Source organism: Dasypus novemcinctus, chromosome 16, assembly GCF_030445035.2.
Source record: "Dasypus novemcinctus isolate mDasNov1 chromosome 16, mDasNov1.1.hap2, whole genome shotgun sequence".
Taxonomy (NCBI): Eukaryota; Metazoa; Chordata; class Mammalia; order Cingulata; family Dasypodidae; genus Dasypus; species Dasypus novemcinctus.
The window spans coordinates 9,052,642-9,072,975 of record NC_080688.1 but is presented as its reverse complement, the minus strand read 5'-3'; the positions used below and the strand labels follow the sequence as shown (position 1 = coordinate 9,072,975).

The window sequence follows — 20,334 nt, the reverse complement described above, 5'->3', positions numbered from 1 at the left end:
TCCATGTGCTGTGGTAGTGCTCCAGGGTATATTCACCAAATGCAATGAATGTGTCTTACTGATGAAAGGAGATGTTGATGTGGGACTAGAAAAGGGGGTGGAGAGTATATGGGCACCTTTTATGTTTTTTAATGTAATATTTTGTGTGATTTATTTAACTTTTAAAAAAGATAATAAAAAATTCAAAAAAAAATCATGAAGAGAAATTGCCATTAAGAAGACAGGAATAATTTATTTGAAGATTTTTGACACCCCACACACTCTTTATTTGATTCCTGAAATCAAAGGTAGTATTCTGCATTCTTTGGGTTGTTTTCTACTTTTAACTTTGTAAAGTTTATACTTACGGCCAAGAAAATGATATGAATAGCGAATGTCCAATATGTATTTGAAAGTAATGTGTGATTTGCAGATTTGGGGTATATTGTTCTATAAGACTCAAATAGATCTCTTTGGTATACTGTTTTACTCAAGACTTTTATCTATTCTTATATTTATCAATTTGTTTTGCCAGCTTTTGGCACTAAATCTTAAACTGTTTACGTGCATATCTCCTCCCCCCCCATTCACATTTAAATCACTTAATTTTGCTTTATATATTGTGGTCATATATTATCATATCATGAAAAATCTATGGCATTTATTGGAATAAACATTTCAAAATGAACTTTATAAAGTTTAAAGATGGCTATTTGTACTGGAAAATTGGTCTCCAAACTGTATTATGCTGAATAAGGTATGAATTAATATATGAAGAATCAAATGGAATGTACTTAAGTATATTGTGTCATTGTTATATTAAATAATGTCATTTACACATTGCTCACTACATAATGAATTTCTACAATTGCAAATATAAACATGTATCAATGCCTGGTTAATCATGAGGCAAAGTAATACTATTTTACTGAAAATGACATGTAATAGATAAAAAAGTTTGCAAACAGAATAATGGCTTAAACGGAATTGTATATGATCAGTTAACTATCACCAGTGTTCTTTAATAATAACATTCTTTGAATTAACAACAGCATTCTTTGCATTAATGATAATCATTTCTCCAATTAATAAACCTAGAAAAAAACTGTAGTATTTTAATTTATCAGGAAGATTTCTTATGATTGGAAAACTTCAGTATGATAAACTATTTTGTCATACTCTAGAAAGCAATGTGTCAACCTCAAGAATTGTTATTGGGATATGAGCCCTAATATGTAAGTCATCTATATGAAACTCTGTTTTATAATTTAAAATATATTGAAATGATGTGTCAGATGCAATATAGATGGATTTTTTAAAAAAGCTATTTTTATTTTCATGGCATATAGAACTTAGTAACTTTCAACAGGTAATACCAATCCTAAACAGTTCCAACAAAGCAGTGGTTTACATTTGATAAATATTTATATTTGCTTTGAGGAAAAGTAATTATTTAAAATTTATCCTTCCACATTATGAAAAACAAAGGTATCATTGATCTTTCCTACCAACCTAGAGCTTCCTCAGATCATTCTTCTTCATTAATAGAATAATTAATATTTTAGACTTTATTTATGACCAATTTTAGATGTTCTTATATTCATTTTTAAAGATAATTTTAAAATATGACAATGAATGATTCTAAGTGCAAAAAGACCAAGTGAACATAATAGAGTGTAACAATTTTATGCTTAATTTTTTTTATTGCAAATAATTCAAAAGAAAACGATTTAACAAAAAATGCAAGTGTATACCAGTGATATTTCAGCCATCAAGATAATGTGAATTTTGGAGAGTGGAAACCTCAAAATAAAATGTATGTGTTGTTTCTCAGCTGATACACAATCAATGGAATGTGACTTTGAAATCAAGTCAGGTCACCGAAAGGAGAAAATGTGAAATTAATATGGAATCATATTTTAAAGACTTCATGAAATTGGATGCCTTGAATTCTTTATCATTATCCTGAATAAAACTTTCTCCTAGTAATTCTCCTTACAGCTTCTTTAATCTGCTTGTTTCTAAGGCTGTAGATAATAGGATTCATGAAAGGAGGGACTATGGTATAGAAGAAGGAAGTGATCATGTCCAGAATCGTGGGTGAATGGGAGGTTGGCTTCATATACACAGCAGCGATTGAGGTGACAAAGATGGTCACCACGAGGATGTGAGGGACACAGGTGGAAAAGGCCTTTCCACGTTCTTTCCTGGTTGGAAGCTTGAGCACAGTAGAAAATATGTGAATATAAGACCTGGTGATAAAGTTAAATGAGCCAACAAGAACTACCACTCCAGAGATAAAAATTATAATTTCATTGCTTAAGGTGTCAGAGCAGGAGAGATTCATCAGTGTGGGAATGTCACAGAAGAACTGATGGACCACGTTTGAATGACAGAAGTGCAGCCGGAATGTGTTTCCTGTATGGAATCCAGAGTAGACTACACCACTGAGTACTGAGGCCAGAGTCATTTGGACACAGAACCGAGGGTTCATGATCATAGGATAGTGAAGGGGGTGGCAGATGGCCACATAGCGGTCATGGGCCATAATGGTGAGGAACAGCAGCTCTGCAAAAGCAAAGAAAATCACGAGAAAGACCTGAGCTGCACATGCTACCATGGAGATCACCCGGTTGTCAAGCAGGAAGATGAAACATGCCTTGGGTATTGTGACAGAAATATAGCACATGTCCAAAACAGAGAGATTCCTAAGAAAGAAATACATGGGGGTATGAAGGCTCTGGTCTAGAGTAGTTACTGTGACAATTAGAGAGTTTCCCATGATAGTGGCCAAGTACATCAGTAGGAATATCATGCTGTGTAAGATTCTGAGCTCCCACACATCAGAAAATCTTGTAAGCAGGAATTCAATCACTGTAGTAGAGTTAGGCATCTTAGTGAAATTTACCTTAGTCTTGAAGAGGTAGGCAAGTAAACCCTAGAAACCACATGAAAGAAATTACCCAAGTTATATTTATTGACTCACATTTATCCAATTATATTCTCTCTAGTTTGTATTGACTAACAGGATACAACATGATGTTTCATCATACTATTTTGGTCTCCAGTTTACGTAAATAATTTCCAGGATAGGGATAGCATGAAAATATAATCTTTAAGAGTTTGTATCTATGTTTGCAAATATTTATTTACCATATACATTTATTACTTACTATATTAAATGAATATATTGAAGTACAAAGTTCCTTCTAGAAGATAAATTGATTTAATATAAGAAATTTCTCTGTATCCCTGACGCATTAGTAATATTCATTAAATGTTAATACTTAGGATTATTTGATGGCCAAATATAATGTGAGTAGTGGTAACAGGTGGATTTTTGAGAACTCTATAAATTTTACAAATTGTTATCCATTCCCTGCTGATTTTTTATCTCTATTTCCACAACTGTTACTTTTGTTATTATTTTGATATTTGATTCTTTTACATATCTCTGTAAGTTTTTAATAGTTTGTTAGAATCTTTCTGACTTTGTTTTGTTCATTTCATGGCTTGGATAAAATAATCAACCACTTTAATTATATTAACACTACCTTTTATTTATTCAGAGTGGCTTATGTATTTTACATTATTTACATATATGTACCACAGTTCTCATTGAAATTGTAAATTGGGAAGCAAAATATGGTATTTAAGAAATAAAAGAAGAGACGAGGAGTGGATGTGGCTCAAGCAATTGAGTGCCTGCTTACCACATGGGAGGTTCTGCATTTATTTCAGTGTGCAGTCCTGTAAAAACAAAAACAAAAAATCAGCCAAGTGAAAAAGTAAACTCAGGGTAGCAGATGTGGTTCAGTGGGAAGCAGCAGCTTCCCACATACAAGGTCCTGGTTTCAATCCCCAGCCCATGTACCATAAAAAGAAAATCACTGAAAGTTCAAAGGTATTTCATAAACCATGGAATGTAAGTTGGAGAGCATGCTCCTAATGATAGAATTATCTGCTTACATGGAGTACTGCCACACTGAGTATCTCCTCCACTGGAATTCCTAACCATACTGGGCTTCACTGATTGCTGTGACACCATATCATACTCCTCCATCAGGCAGAACATCCACCATTATGGTGATATTCCAACCAACCTTCTGACCACTGCAGGATTCATGAGATCCCAAGTTTTGCATTCACTTAAATTACAATTATATAAGGTTAAAATGTTTTTCTTACCTATTGACTAATAATATTTTTCTCCAGTCTTCTCCCAATGTCAGCATACTAGTTTTCAATTTAAAATATCCTAGCAGATTTTGTATTAATAAATTAAAACTTTCAATATAAAATAATTCTCATGTATGATCAATCATCTTTTCCTCTTATCTGCTATCTTAATGTGAGTAGAATCATTGATAACTAAGGCTAACTCACAAACTAAAGTCTTTCTCCTTTAGACCCAACTATCTCCACCAACACCAACTCCATTAAATGCCATAAGATTTTCATGATTCCCCATGTAATTATTGAGTATAAATAAATGCTTAGTTTCTTCTTTTAAAAAATTATTTGCAACACTTGATACGTAGCTATTACCTGTGATAATTAGTATTTATTTAACAGAAATAATACCAAATTCACTAATGAAGTCAGTTGTGTCTTAAGGTTTGTGGAAAATACTGTGGGTCTTTCCCATAAAATATAAACGTATTTTAGAACTTGAGTAAGCTGTGATAGAAAATATTGCTTGGTGTATGGTTCCTTAAAGAATATTGTATTTTAAAAGTTCCCTTTCATGTTTACAGATGCCTTACTGATTGCTAAAGTGAAGAAGATATTTTCTGGACATGCTTTATCTGTGTATTTTACTTTTCTGCTTTGAAAGCACAGAATGCACATTTTCACTTCTGCTTACTCTTGAACTCTTAACCTCTTATTGATAATGGGACATTCACTGAGGCATCACAATTCCCATTATTGTTTCCTTTTTCCCTTTTCCTTGTGACCAGTATAACTACGTATAACATAGAAAACCTTTGTTAAATGCCAGAATGCTGTGCAGGTATCACTTTCAGACCGACCTCCTATTCCCAGGACAAAACTCTTTATATATTATCATCCCTATTTATTTCATGAGGGTTCAAAATGGATAAATGAATAGTTTATATTGTTTCTTTATAACAATCTGTTTACTGAAAATTTATTGATACCACGCTATGATAAACTTGGTTAAAATTGCTATTGCAATATTTACAGTAGATCTCTCGATGTATAAATATATAAAAAGATATAGAGAGTAGCTTAATGGCAGATGAATATATATGTGTATATACATAGCAGCTACAAGCAAATTAAAAGTTTCTTTCTGAAGATTGAGATCTTAAAATAACTGCTTAAATTCTTCCTCACTGAAGTCCTCATTGGACAACTGCTTCCATATTAAAGAAATACAAAAGACTTTCACAATTTGAACACTGAATCAAGAAAAAGCTTTATTTCACAAGTACCAAATTTAGTATTCTGACTTGAATTTCAATGTAGCAGTGTAGCAGAGTTTAAACATCATTGACATTAGGAGAAGAAAAGTTTTGCTTCCCGACTATGCAATTTAACTGCTATACAGCTATGGAGAGTCTTTTAAATACCGTTGAACTTCAAATGCGTTTTCTAAAAGATTGTGTAATAATATCTGTCTCATGAATTTTTTTTTTTCCCAAATGAATGGGACTCTCAAAACAATAGCTACGCTGAAGGAAAGTAAGTGAGAAGGAAGTACAAATACAAAACAAGAGGAGGTTTGTGATTCCTCCAGTATGGTACTATTTTTAAAAAGGAGACAAAGAAGTAAAGGAAAGGCAGCACTCTGCATTTGTCCATGTAATTTTATATTAAATAGAGTATAATGATATAAAATGTTCTGCATGAATAAATGGAACTTGTAAACCTCAGACCATGTCTTAACCTGTGAGCAAGCATCTGGCAAGAGATTACATTATAGTAAAATTCTCCTGGGGTAGCTACATTACTGCATGTGTTCTCCTATCCATCAAAGCATAAGAGCAAATGAATTTTTGCTTTTTCTACAAAGTCTTGATGGATGTTATTTTTCAACATGGAGGATATATTTTACTTATTATTTAATTAATTTATTAATTCATACATCCACCTAGTCTGTATTTAAAATAAGCTTAATCTTTTAAAATACTTTGGGATGAATTATATGCAGACATTTTTTGTGAAAGCTATGGAAATCAGTCATAAACAGTTGTTTACATGTTTTTTTATATTATATAAGAAAGCTCTAAATTGCACCTGAATTGTAAGAACTTATATAGAGTTTGACAAGGATTCACTTATTCATCTGTACCACCTGAACATATGGCCCAGTGCTGGGAAAAGGAAACTAGAAGGTATGTATTTATTGAAAGTATTAAATGACTGGCAATAATATGTGCAATACATTGTTCTCACTCATTTAGATAAAACATAAGCTGCCACAATTAAATGTGTTTAAATATAAATTTAAATTGTCATTCTACAACCTGAAGCTTTTGGTGGCTTGCAGAGACATTTGTGCCCTTTCATGTTTTGCTGGCACCTAGAAAATTCAGTGCTATTATTAGTTACTCTATATACAATGAAGAGATAAAAATTGTACGAAAACTTCTGGGATAGAGTATTTTAATGCAATGGATAACCAAGTAGAGGTCTGTGTTATTTTGTCTGTACCTTCCCAGTGCAAATTTTGTATTCTAATACCCTTGCCAACATTGCTCAAAAATCAATTGAGTAGTTTATGAGACAAATGTCGGTAATTCATGGAGGGAAGGGAAAGAGGGGAGGGGAGAGAATTATTAATAAAATAGACTCACAATTTAATAATGTCTTTCCTTAAGCCATATAGACATGATAGATTCCTTGTGAGATTCCAGTTATGTGTTAGGTCCAGGTTAGGAAGAGTAGGCATATTTAGTTGACATGACTTACATCTTGATTAGAACCTTTTTTTATAGCAAGAGCTTTCATATACAGTTTTATTTCCAAAAGTGAAAGGCTCCAAAGGTATCAGAGAAAACTCCCGGGAATACAGACTTTGGCATCGATAATACTAGTCATTACCTCTAGTGCCCAGAGGTAATTCAATGAGGCAATTGGTCCTAGATGATAAAGAAACAGGGCCAAAGAACAATCTGTCCATGAACACAACATTTGTATTTCAAAAACTATTAGTACAATTAAACCAAAGAAAAGATTTGGTGAAAATTAAAGAGACAATAATTTAAATAGGAAATGAATCACAGTTCCCTAATATTCTGAGGCCTCTAAGATGAAATATCTGTGGATCCTAGAGATCAATGGGCAGAGGAGATGTCCAAAGCAAATTCAGCAAGGACCAGGGACACCACTTTTTCCTGAATATCTTTAGGATTTACTCTCAGAGAAAGTGTGATTTACACTTATCAGGCCAAACTCACAGTGTTGCTAATGGATTCAGTGACAAAATAGTTTTTCTGAAAGTGTCCAATGTACCTGGATGAGCCCGGCACAGTGGCCTGGGAGCTCCAAAATCATCATGTAGCTTTCTCTCTGATGCCTCAATTTATTCATCTTTTTACACGTTAACCAGTGTCCACCATCATGTGTCATTTGAGAAAAGGAACAAGTAAAATATTTAGACTAATACTCGGCACAAAATGCATATTCAGAAGTGCTGTTATATATTGTTCAGTATTCACAGTAATGGCATGAGTGAATCAGATTCTTTAGAAGCTTCAACATGCTTCTTAGTGTTTCTTAAACTGTCTTTGATTTCCATGTTAATTCTACTCTGCTTCACAAGGCACTTTATGATAGCAAACTGATAAATGTACACTTGAAAAGAATATGCATTCTGTATCATTGGGAGTTATTTAAATCTTTACTGATGGTGGTCTCACATTTATGTTACTGGCTAAATTTTATTTACATATCCAGCTATAATTTCTAAAATTCTTTTTCTTATGACATTTTATGCATTATATATTTCAAAGCTATACTACAGGGTATATATAAGTTTAGCATTGTTATGTCTTCCTATTTAACTACTTCTCATGGTGCATTAGACCATGAGAATACAAAATTTGCACTGGGAAGATACAGACAAAATAACACAGAGCTCCACTTTGTTATCCATTGCATTAAAATACTCTATCCCAGAAGTTTTCGTACAATTTTTATCTCTTCATTGTACATAGAGTAACTAATAATAGCACTGAATTTTCTAGTTGCCAGCAAAACATGAAAGGGCACAAATGTCTCTGCAAGCTACCCAAAGCTTCAGATTGTAGAATAACAATTTAAATTTATATTTAAACACATTTAATTGTGGTGGCTCATGTTTTATCTAAATGAGTGAGAACAATGTATTGCATATACTATTACCAGACATTTAATACTTTCAATAAATACATACCTTCTATCTTCCTTTCCCCAGCACTGGGCCATATGTTCAGGTGGTACAGAGTGAATAAGTGAATCCTTGTGAAACTGTCTATATAAGTTCTTATGTTTCAGGTGAGTTTTGGACTTTTTTATATAATATAAAAAAACATGTAAACAACTGTTTATGACTGATTTCCATAGCTTTCACAATTATTTCTGCATATAATTCATCCCAAAGTATTTTAAAAGATTAAGCTTATTTTAAATACAGACTAGGTGGAAGTATGAATTAATAAATTAATTAAATAATAAGTAAAATATATCCTCCATGTTGAAAAATAACATCCATCAAGACTTTGTAGAAAAAGCAAAAATTCATTTGCTGTTATGCTTTGATGGATAGGAGAACATATGCAGTAATGTAGCTACCCCAGGAGAATTTTACTGTGCAGGGTGTAATCTCTTGGCCAGATGCTTGCTCACAGGTTAAGACATGGTCTGAGGTTTACAAGTTCCATTTATTCATTCAGAATATTTTATATCATCATACTCTATTTGATGTAAAATTACATGAACAAATGCAGAGTGCTGCCTTTCCTTTACTTCTTTATCTCCTTTTTGAAAATAGTACCATACTAGAGGAATCACAAACCTCATCTTATTTGGTATTTGTAATTCCTTCTCACTTACTTTCCTTCAGCGTAGCAATTGTTTTGAGAGTCCCATTTATTTGAAAATGATAAATAAATTCATTAGACAGGCATTATTACACATTCTTTTAGAAAAGGAATTTGACGTTCAAAGTATTTAAAAGACTCTCCATAGCTGTATAGCAATTAAATTGCATAGTCAGGAAGCAAAACCTTTCTTCTCCTAATGTCAATGATGTTTAAACTCTGCTACACTGCTACACTGAAATTCAAGTCAGAATACTAAATTTGGTACTTGTGAAATAAAGCTTTTTCTTGATTCAGTGTTCAAATTGTGAAAGTCTTTTGTATTTCTTTAATATGGAAGCAGTTGTCCAATGAGGACTTCAGTGAGGAAGAATTTAAGCAGTTATTTTAAAATCTCAATCTTCAGAAAGAAACTTTTAATTTGCTTGTAGCTACTATGAATATACACATATATTCATCTGCCATTAAGCTACTCTCTATATCTTTTTATATATTTACACATCGAGAGACCTACTGTAAATATTGCAATAGCAATTTTAACCAAGTTTATCATAGCATGGTATCAATAAATTTTCAGTAAACAGATTGCTATAAAGTAACAATATAAACTATTCATTTACCCATTTTGAACCCTCATGAAATAAATAGGGATGAAATTATAGAGTGTTGTCCTGAGAATATATTATATAAGAGTGTGGCATTTAGCTTCCCAATATTTATGAACCTCTTTCTTCAATCATTTATTTAGTTCCTCTTGAATTTTGATTAACAGGTAATAAAATAGCCTAATGATTTTTTTATCAGAAAATATTACCCTTTTGAAAGTTTGCTTTAGCATATTTTTTTTCCATTTTCTTCAACAGATTCAGGTAGAAAGTCAAATGCCATTTTTATCGTTGTGCCTATGAAATAATGTAAGTTTCCTCTTACTCCTTTTAAGATTTTCTCTTTAATTTTGGCTCTCAAAATTTTAACTACTGGTATTGATACAGCTTTCTCTTATTATGCTGTATTGTTTAATTTTGTAATATAATGACTCCCTTTATGTATTTAAAATATGCCCCTTATGGAAGGAAATAGAAAACCAGAGAAAAAGAAATTTAAATCTAAACACATTAGGAAAATATTTCTAAAAACTTTGTAGAAAATATCTTGTTCAGCTCCTGGTGTCTCCTAAAGAAAACAAGGGAGATGAACAGACACAGCAAGAGCAAATAACAAGGGAGTGGGGAGAAATAAATAAAGTAAACCTACATTATCAAAGTTTTAAAATCAATGTATCAATTTGAAAAAAAATAGCATCAGTAATAAGATAAATACCATTATTATCATCATAATATTATAGACTAGTATTATTTGTTCATTTTAATTCAATAAGTTCATATAATGCGATTTAAATGTTCCTTCAATTTTATCTAAATATTTTTAAAAATTGATTTTCTGACATCAAGATTAATAGTCCTAGTTACTTATGCTAAAATCACTATTCTTATTACTAAATATTTCAATTCATAAATAAAATAATCATAGAATTTGTGAAAGACATAGATATTGGGTAAATGTTAACATAAAACATATTTTTAATAAAAATTAAGATATAAGGGGAGAACAGATATTTTAACAGATAATAGCATATTGATGAAAATGCAAAATAATGTTTAAATTAAAAGTCATACATTCCTTCATTTTAGAGATAATTATGATAAATGTAAAATCTAAGGAAAATTTATTTTATGTGTACAAAGAAATTTGCTGATAATCAAATAAGATTAAATTAATTATGGACCAACACAGCGATTGAACAGAAACTAGTTAGTTAGTTAGTTAATGTTTTAGTCATTAAGTATGGAGTAATGTGTTACAATAACACAGGATCTCTGTGAAATGCCTGTGATTCTGCAACAAGAGAGCCAACTCAAAATTACCCAAATATTAATATCTATAACCTCATGTGACCAGAAGTCCTGATGTAGGTGATTTCAGGACTGAACAATTCAGAACCTCAATGACATCGCCAAAGACCAAGGATCTTTGTTTTTCTCTTCTGCCATTCTCCATATAATAGGCCTTTCTCCTTTGATGGCTCACTTTGTTGTCACAGATGATGGCAGCAGTTTGTGGTAACACATGCCCACAACCTGGCTTCAAAAGGCTGGAAAAGAACATTCACCATGAACATGTACAGCAGCCTGCTTCTTAAGTCTCTCTGACCAGAGCTCGGGCACATGACTCTTTCTAAAACTTCAGACTTTGGACACAGATGGAAGGTCTAGATTCTCTAGATGAAACAAAACTGAAACAAGGATTCTTGTTAAGGAAAGAGGGGCTGTTTGGTGGGGCACCAGAGAAATGCGGCAGGTCTGCTAAACAAGAACTATGCCCTTAATAGAGTATATCTCCTCTTCTCACTGGCTATTAACACTGTACCCCTTCAGTCTGGGTTTGCAGCTTGCTTCCCCCTCCTTATTCTCACTTAACTGTGTAGATTTATAGGCAGAATACTAGTTTGACGTATTTCCACGAGAACAGTGTCTGGGTTCTAAGTGCCCAGGTAGTGTCCAGGAACTAAACAAATGGAGGAGGTGCACAAGAAAGTATGTGGGGTTAAAACAACGAGGTCCCACCTGGCAAGAGAAGTCCCAGAACACTTCCTTAAAAAAACCACAAAGGCAGTTTTCTGGGGCAGGAAGACATGAGTCTCAGCAGTGGCAATCTTGGACGAGAGAGGATGGGGAGGGGAGGGTGAGGACAGTAGGGCTCAAATACTATGATACCCATAGGGCTGGAAGGGAAGAAGTTAGAGTTGTGTTTTAGAAAGTCTTTGAGCTGGGACTGGAGACATAAAAGGAACCTTGTCCCGGCGAGGACCTTCATCTTCCCATAAACACTATGTCTTAAGGATGGTTTTGTTTCCTTACAATGGAGACCCTGAGGATTAAAAACTTTAAATAACCAACTCACTCCAGTCTTGTGGAGAATGGGATTGTGAACTAGTTGCCTCCAGAATTCCTTCTTGTCGCACCAACCCAGGCTAATTCTAAACCCTCGCTAAAGGTCTGGAGCCTGAAGAGTACTCCATGAAGGGCTGGGGGGGTGGGGGAGGTCAACCCAGGAAAAAGAGTGGGATGCACCCTTAATGGCGCATAATTGGTTGTGGGAATATCTCTGCCTCCAGAGCTGGCAGATAGGACCACAAACATAAGGGCACGAGTGAGGGCATGAGGAGCTCTGCTGAGCAGACAGGAAAGCTGCAGTACCACCACCTCTGCCTAATGCACTGGTAGTGCTGGAGACTTTATGCAACTGCAAGGCCTGGGCTGCTGCCCAGGCAGCACCAGCTGTCTCTTGACCCCTTCCTGGTCCTGAGGGACCTAGCCCTCATGTATCCACAGGAACCTACTTGCCGTACTAAGCCTGCAAGCCTAGGTGAGTGCTGAGTCAGGATCCAAACTACCCATGTGTCACCTAGGACAAGCTAATTACCCAACCCCACAGGCAGAGACGAGATAGGACTTTCTCCTCGAAGACCCTCAGGGGAAGCAGAGCCCAAGCCCTTCCTGATACTTTCAGCAAAGGTGAAGCCTCCAGCCTACGAAGGAGCCAGAAATAGTCTCCTAGAGAGTCCTGGTCACAGGCCTAAGGGGCTGTTGATGGCCATGAAGAAAGCCCCAGCATCCCAAAATATGTCAGGCAAGGTGGGCACCCTCTGTCCTCACGGCGACACAACACAGAGAGGCCACAAGCTATTATGAGTGTCCAGGAGATTACAGTTCAGCCCACCAGGATCAAATGTCCGGGTATCTGGGCACAAGCAAGATGCTCCAGCCTCATCCCCGGCCCTCACTTGGGATCCAACGCGTGCGATCCAGAATGGCGACGAGACAGACTCCCACGCCTGGGAGGACTTATCCCCGGGGACGCCGCCACCTCGGGTCCCTCTCCTGCTCCAGTCCAGCCAATCCTGGCAGGAGAAAAGCAGCGGGTCCCTCTTACAGGAAATTCTTGAAAGTTATACAGTGTCCTTTCTTCAGTACCCTTCTGGTGGCAGGAAAAATGCCTAAAACCTTAGGCATTGTTATGGATTGAATCATGTCCCCCACAGTAGCAAGTTTAAGTACTAACCCCCAGTCCTGTGGATGTGAACTCTTTTGTAAACAGAAGCTCCGAGGATGTTTTTTAATTAAGGTGAAGCCAAATTTTACCTGTGCGGACCTTAATCCAATATGAAGGGAGTCCTTATATGTAGAGGAAATTTAAAGAATCAGAAGTCCAAAAAGGAGGTATTGATTAAGTTATGGGTTGCCAGAAAGCCAATTAAAAACACTACAGACTTCAGAGAAAGTAGGACCATACTGACACCTTAATGTTGGACTTTAGCTTCCAGAATGTTGAGACAATAATTTGTTGAAGCTAAGCATTCTTTGGCATTCTTTATAAGAGCCTTGGCAAAATAAACTGCACCAAAATATTAGCTAATAAATTCACAAAGTTTATGAGTAGAACCAGAAAAAAACACTCACTCATCAATTCAAATATTTTAAATAGTGGAGCACTAGTAAAAATAGTTTAGAAGCTTAATTGCTATCATACCCATAATTCCTCAATATCACATTAGTGTGCTGCAGTTCCCTGGGTAGGAAGCTGTGCCTTGGGTGCCCTCATTTTCCACCGGTGAAGTTTTCATTGTTTGTAATCCTTGTCGAAATCTGATTCTCTAAATATCATCATCACATCCTTCTAGTAACAAAGTGCTGAGTTTATTGCTTATCGCAGTAAGGGAGTACAACACCTTGTGAAGTTTTGATGCTTTCTCAGATGGGGAAATGGAACATCAGAATTAAAAAATTTTGAAGTCCATCAAGTGATGAGATAGTTAGGATTGGATAGTTATCAGGCACAATTGGGATTGATGTTGTGCTGATATAAAACAGACTTAAAAATGGGGCGCAGAGCAAGTTTATTGAGCCAAAGTTGCATTAATGCAAGTACACCAAAAGAGCTTTCTTCTCAAAGGAGTAAGCTAAGGGAGTAGCTCATATGGCTGTTTGAAACAAACGGAAGGTGTGGGAGAATTGGGAGGGATAAAGGAGACATGAATTATTGTTAGTAAGGGCACTCTGTGAAATAAGTGGAGGCTGTGGACTGTTTTAGCTGGGTATCCTTGGTTTTTTTTATTAATTAGCAAGCAATATACTGGTTAAAGTTTCTGGTCATCTGGTGAAGATTAGCAGACTTTTCTGGAATCAGCCGTAACTTTTTGTTTCAGTTCTTTCTCCCAAGCTGCGAAAGGAGTTTTATCAGCACCAAAAGGGTTATTGGCCGGCTTGCTTCAGTTAACCTCTATTTCTTTTTTATAGTAACTTGGATGAAATGGAAACCAGAATAGAGGAAGATACCAAAGGAAATTGAGAAAACGTTGGCTTTTCCTCCTCAAATTTTCTTTTAGGAGACCTGGTGTTTAGGGAATAAACTAGGAATGAGTATCCCGAGTTGGATAAGAGTAACATATTTCATGTCTCCAAAGAATCACTTTTCTTACCAAAATATACTCTCAGTATGTTGTTACTTTAAAAAATGTTATATACTTTTCTTTCAGACCATGGATTTTATTCTGGATCTTCTATGTGAAGATTGCAATTCTCTGTCAATGTTAATCTAGGACTGCAGTCTCCCTTGCACAATGTTAGATTCTATTTAGAGATTTCTGCCCACTCTGTATATCACTCCTTGTGTGTCCTAGACTCTCACAGAATATCTTATTATAAGGAGGAGATAAAAGGGTATTAATGGAAACTCTACCCAGAATTCAACATGCCTGGTAATGTTCAGTTAAGAAAGGCTGAAGTTTCAATAAAAAATATCATGAAAAAGTAAATTAAATAAACCAAGAAAATTATATCAAGATGTCACTAAAAGCTTCTTTACTCACAAGCTTTTCTGACTTGAAAATCTTAGCTACAGGGTGCCTTTCATTTATTCTTTTCCTTTCGTTTTTCTTCTGTTGTACTGATTCAAAAAAATTTTTTATGCATAGGTATTTGGCTTTCCCAATAACTTATTCTATTCCCTACAACAAGAGTTACTGACTCCAATTTCATTACTGATGTTGAAATTTATGATGAAAGGACTTTTTCTAGACCCTACTCTAACAAGTAGAATGGTCAGAACTGATCTATAATATATCAGCTATTTTTGTTATTTCAAAATTTGCAGAGAAGATTTTGCTTAATTTCACCAAAATGCTGAATCATTTTGTGAATCATTGTTGTGAGGAATCCAATCTTTACTGGCTAGAGTGTGACTCTTAAGACACTGTTGTCTGATTCTCTTTGTACAGTTACTATTTTATATTCTTGAAGAGGGTATTTTGGGACAGTCAGATGGACATAAATGGTGAATTAGGAGCCTTTAAATGGTATAATTGGCTAGTTCTTGGCAAGGTTGTAAGTTTCCTTCAACTTACAAACTGACCTCCTCTTTGTCACTGTTGTGACCTTTCAAAGTTGGTCAGTCCCTAAGGGAATAGTAGTCCCAATCCCTCATTTCACTTAATTCTGAATTACATCTTTTTATTTATTTATTTATTTATCTATTTATTTGTTTATATTAAGTTATCTTTTTTTAAAAAGATACATAGATCACAAAAAATGTTAATTTAAAAAATATAAGAGGCTCCCCCATACTCCACACACACACACACACACCCACTCCTCCCATATCAACAACCTCTTTAATCACTGTGGGATGTTCATTGCATTTGGTGAATGCATTTTGGAGCACTGCTGCACCACATGGATAATAGTTTACATTGTATTTTACACTCTCCCCCAGGATATTCAGTGGATTATGGCAGGATATATAATGTCCAGCATCTTGATATCTCTCCAGTGAGATTTATTTACTTTCACTTAGCTACTTGTCTTTAAAGTGTAAATTAAGTCACTTATTCTTCTCAATCTATGATGTTCAAAGGCATTCCTGCTGGTATGTTACTCATTATATAAGGTCAAGTACAGCAATCCCTTTCTTTGCTATTGTCCCCTTCTCTCTTTGCTCATCTGCCCAGTTATTAACATTTATTCTTCTTTTATTTTTCCCAAATTGTTCATGTAATAGATGTCAGATCACATAATGAAACATGATGGAATTGAAAAATTAAATGAAGATAATTGTTAGTTTTCTACATATTATCCTGAGGTTTCTGATCATAAAGCTTTCTTGAAAGTACTCCTTAGGCCCTTGACACCCCAACAACAAATACACCTTAACCTGTGGACTCGTAAGTGTACACACGTGCACAGTAGCTCAGACAGATAAGTGCTACGTGTACACTACAATTTTTTAATAGGATAAATTATGTTCTAGTGCAAAAACTCTCTAAAACAACTTTTATCATTAAAGGTTAAAATACCTTCAACTGTTTACCATTATGTCTTCTAATGTCACCCATAAAAGGACAAGTGGTTAATGAAAAGCATTGAAATCTTTATATCAACAAAATATATGCATCTTAAAGCATGACTAAACAGTCCAGAAATGATACTATTTTGCATTTGGAGAATTTGCTATGAATTTTCATTCATAGCAATTTAGAAGTACATTTTAAATTATTAAACATAAGTTGAGCCACATGGCAATATTTCAAAGGAAATAGAAATTGATATACAATATTTATATCAAATTTTGCATTTGGGGAATTTGCTATGAATGAAAATTCATAGCAATTTAGAAATGCATTTTAAATTATTAAACACAAGTTAAGCTGCATGGCAATACATCAAGGTAGACAGATTGATATACAATATTCATCTATGATACAATAGATTTGAGAGAGATTATAATCCAACTCACTTTACTGCTAGGGATATGATTGTAAGCATAGACATTAAGCATAGATATTATGCCATAATTTTTTACTTACTATTTCTCTTAGAAATGTTGTAGATTCACAGAAAAGTCAGACAGCAAATATAGAATTGCCATGTTATCTGCCCTCATTATTAACATTTTGCATTAGTGTGGTACTTTTCTCAAAATTGATGAAAGAATATTATCATTGTACTATTTACTATAGTCCATAGTTTACATTATAGTTTATTTTTTAATAACCTTATAAGTACCCTTCAAGCCACCACCCAACCTGCACAAAATGCTAAGGAACAGGATCATATCCACTTTCATGTAGCTCCCTAGAAATTCTCCAAATCATCACATATTGAGCACCAGTTACTATTTGATGGCCACAGGGCTATATACTTTAGCTTCAGTCTTTCTATAAGCCTGCAGTTAGGTTACTGTCTTCATTTTAGCTAGGAGAACTGACGATTAGAGAAAGTACATTTAACGTGTGAAGATCTAACAAGAGGGTCAGGATTTGAACTCAGGTCTGAGTGCCAGCATGGTTTCAAGTGCACCTTTCAAAGAGAGTGCCCCACATTGTGTCAGAGAACTTCTGCATCATCACCTACAGAACAGGGAAAGATGGCCTTTTCCCATCCCAGGAATTTATGTCAAAGTTTCTGAGTCCCGTGAAGTGGTAGTCTGAATAAGAATTGCTCAAAATTGTCCATGCCCTAATCCTGGAATCAATGAATGTTCTCTTATATAATGGGAAATGGACTTTGGAGATTTGATTAAGTCAAGGGGAACTTGGGATGTGGAGATTTTCTGTATTATCCAGGTAGGCCCAATGTAATCATAATGTTCCATACAAGAGGAAGGCAGGAGGTCAGAATGGGTAATAGATGTGTCATGGAAGCAGGAGGATGGGGTAATCTAAGAAGGGGTATGAGCTGAGGAATGCAAATGGGATGTAGAAACTAGAAGTCAGGGAAATGGATCTCCCCTGAAGCCTCTAGAGGGAACACAACTTTGCCAACACCTTGATTTAGTCTTCTTACCTCCAGAACTATAAGACAATAAACCTGCATCGTTTTAAGCCACTAAATTCAGGGTAAGTTGTTACAGCTGCCATAGGAAACTAATAGAACTGGAGACATTTCATGCCAGAGTGAGGGGTGTTTGCTCACAGGAAGAAGGTGAAGATTTCTGAGTGGCAGCATTTACAGGTATATAGAGATTCACTCTAGCGCTCACAATGTCAGAGCCTTATGGAAGTCAGGAGGAGGGCAAGGGCTCTCACAGCTGTTATTTAGTGATCTCCTAAAGGGAATCCTCCAGCTATGCAGTTCCAGGAATGGGAGCAGGAACAAACCTGTTCTGGGACTCCCCAGAAGCCACCTTCATTGGAAGAATGAATTAATGCTCGGTAATGATTTCTTGGTAACAAGGACTCTCATCCATGTATGTCATGTCCCATGTTAGAGGGAAGGTAGTGAGTTTATTTACAGTTTGTCTTAAAGAAAGGCCACACGTGAGCAACATGGAGATTTTCATAAGGTAACTCTTAGGCATTAATTTTAATGTGGCTTTGTTTCATTAATAAGGGTAGATGGTTCACAAGTGCAAGTTTTAAGAATTAGTGATTGCCTGATTAGTCTGTTTTCTTTTATTGGGCAAGGTTATATACAAGGAGCTTCTGTCCATCTTATTTGAGAAAGTAGCAGGACTTCCTCAAGTGGAGAAGTTTAATACATTTTTAGGTATTATGAAGACTGTAGCCTTGTGACAAGGAGATGGCCTCTATCCAGAAAACATACCTATGGCAACAAGGAACCAATTATATCTCATAGAAGCATATAGCTACATAATGTCCAAGATATTCAATAGGCCCTGTCTGATGAGACATCTGACCTTGCTCCACCTTTACCTTCTTGCCAGGGTTATGTTAATTGAAATGTTGAGCATAATTTACAAACTTGTCTTGCTTCTCATGTAAAATTCTTTTTTTCTTTTCCTGAAGATGAAGCTTTGATAAGCAGCTGGCTGCATGCACTTTCAGAGAGGCTTCCTTGTAAAACAGTGTAATTGACAAGGAAACTGGGTTGTTTCTGTGACATGCAGCATTTTTTTAAGAAAGAAAAATACAACATTCCAGTAACCCCTACTGTTTACACTTAATAATGATATGGTATTTTTGTTACAATTGATGCAAGATTGTTAAAACAGTATTGTAAATTTTGCTTTAGTTGTATTTCCCCCATATATCATTCCCATCTAAGTTTGCCAAAGGGCTGCTGACGCTAAGTGCCAGAAATGGGTTGGCTTTTATAATGAGAATTTTACTTGTGGTAAATTCTTACAGTACTGAGGCTGTGAAATGTCCAAATCAAGGCATCATCAGAGATGCTTTCTCACTGAAGTCAGCGACTGGTGATCCTGGCTTCCTACCATGTGGTGATCAGGCATAAGGCATAACTCATTTCCTCAACCTTGAGCTGTTCCATGGGTCCAGCCCTTTATTGGCATAATTCTGTGCCTTTTTGCTCTGCTGAATACAGTCAATGGGAACTCTCTCTGCCTCTCAGAGCTTCTATGCCATTCTGAGGTTGTAAGTGAACCTGGAGTCCTCTCTGCTATCTTTCATATGGAGGACCAAAATAACAGCTTCTTTTTTCTGCATCTTCCATCTTTTATATAAGGCTCAGGAAAGAGGATGGAGAGCCAAACTGAGTCACAACTTACTGACATAGTTCAGTCAAAAACCTCAAAGATATCTAATCAAGGTCCTTAACAGAATCTAATGTAATCAAAGGATGTCACACCAATAGCAATGGATTAGTTTAAAAACATTATCTTTTGGGGGGCTCCATCAAATTCAAAATGTTGCAACTCTATTATTAACACCTCATATTAGTAGCATATTCTCTTATAGATCCTGAATGAACATTCTTATATTTGTATTATGATCCTCAACCGTCATCTATAACAGGGTTTATTGTGTTATACAAACCAATGTTTTATCATGTAGCTTAACTTGTAGTAACACAAAAGACCCAGAACTTCCCTTCCAACCATCATACTTCAGAGCTGTTAATTACACTCTCAATAATGTGCTGCCATCACCACTGTCCATTTATAAATAATTACAATGAACCTAATTATGAATTTGGCACATTTTAAGCATCAGCTCTTTCTTCTCTACCTGAATTCTATCTCCTGGTAACTAAATAATCTGCCATCATATATTTATACCACATTTTCTTTATCAGTTCATTAAGTGATGGGCACTTGTGTTGCTTCCTTCTTTTGGCAAATATCAGTAATGGTTCTATGAATATTGGTGTGCATATATCTGTTTGTATCCCTGCTTTCAGTTCTTCTGGGCACGTACCTAGTATCAGGATTACCATATCATATGCAATTCTATACTTAATTACCAGAGGACCTGCCAAACTGTCCATGA

At 35.2% G+C, this 20,334-nt stretch overlaps 1 protein-coding gene across 1 annotated transcript; it reads right to left on the bottom strand.

Annotated features, from left to right (window-relative positions):
• Positions 1 to 1,939: 1,939 nt before the first annotated feature.
• Positions 1,940 to 2,872, bottom strand: LOC101423778 (olfactory receptor 14C36-like). The gene has a single exon (XM_012521131.3). The coding sequence runs from the start codon at positions 2,870 to 2,872 to the stop codon at positions 1,940 to 1,942; it is 933 nt and encodes a 310-aa protein (XP_012376585.3).
• Between the last annotated feature and the right edge of the window lie 17,462 nt (positions 2,873 to 20,334).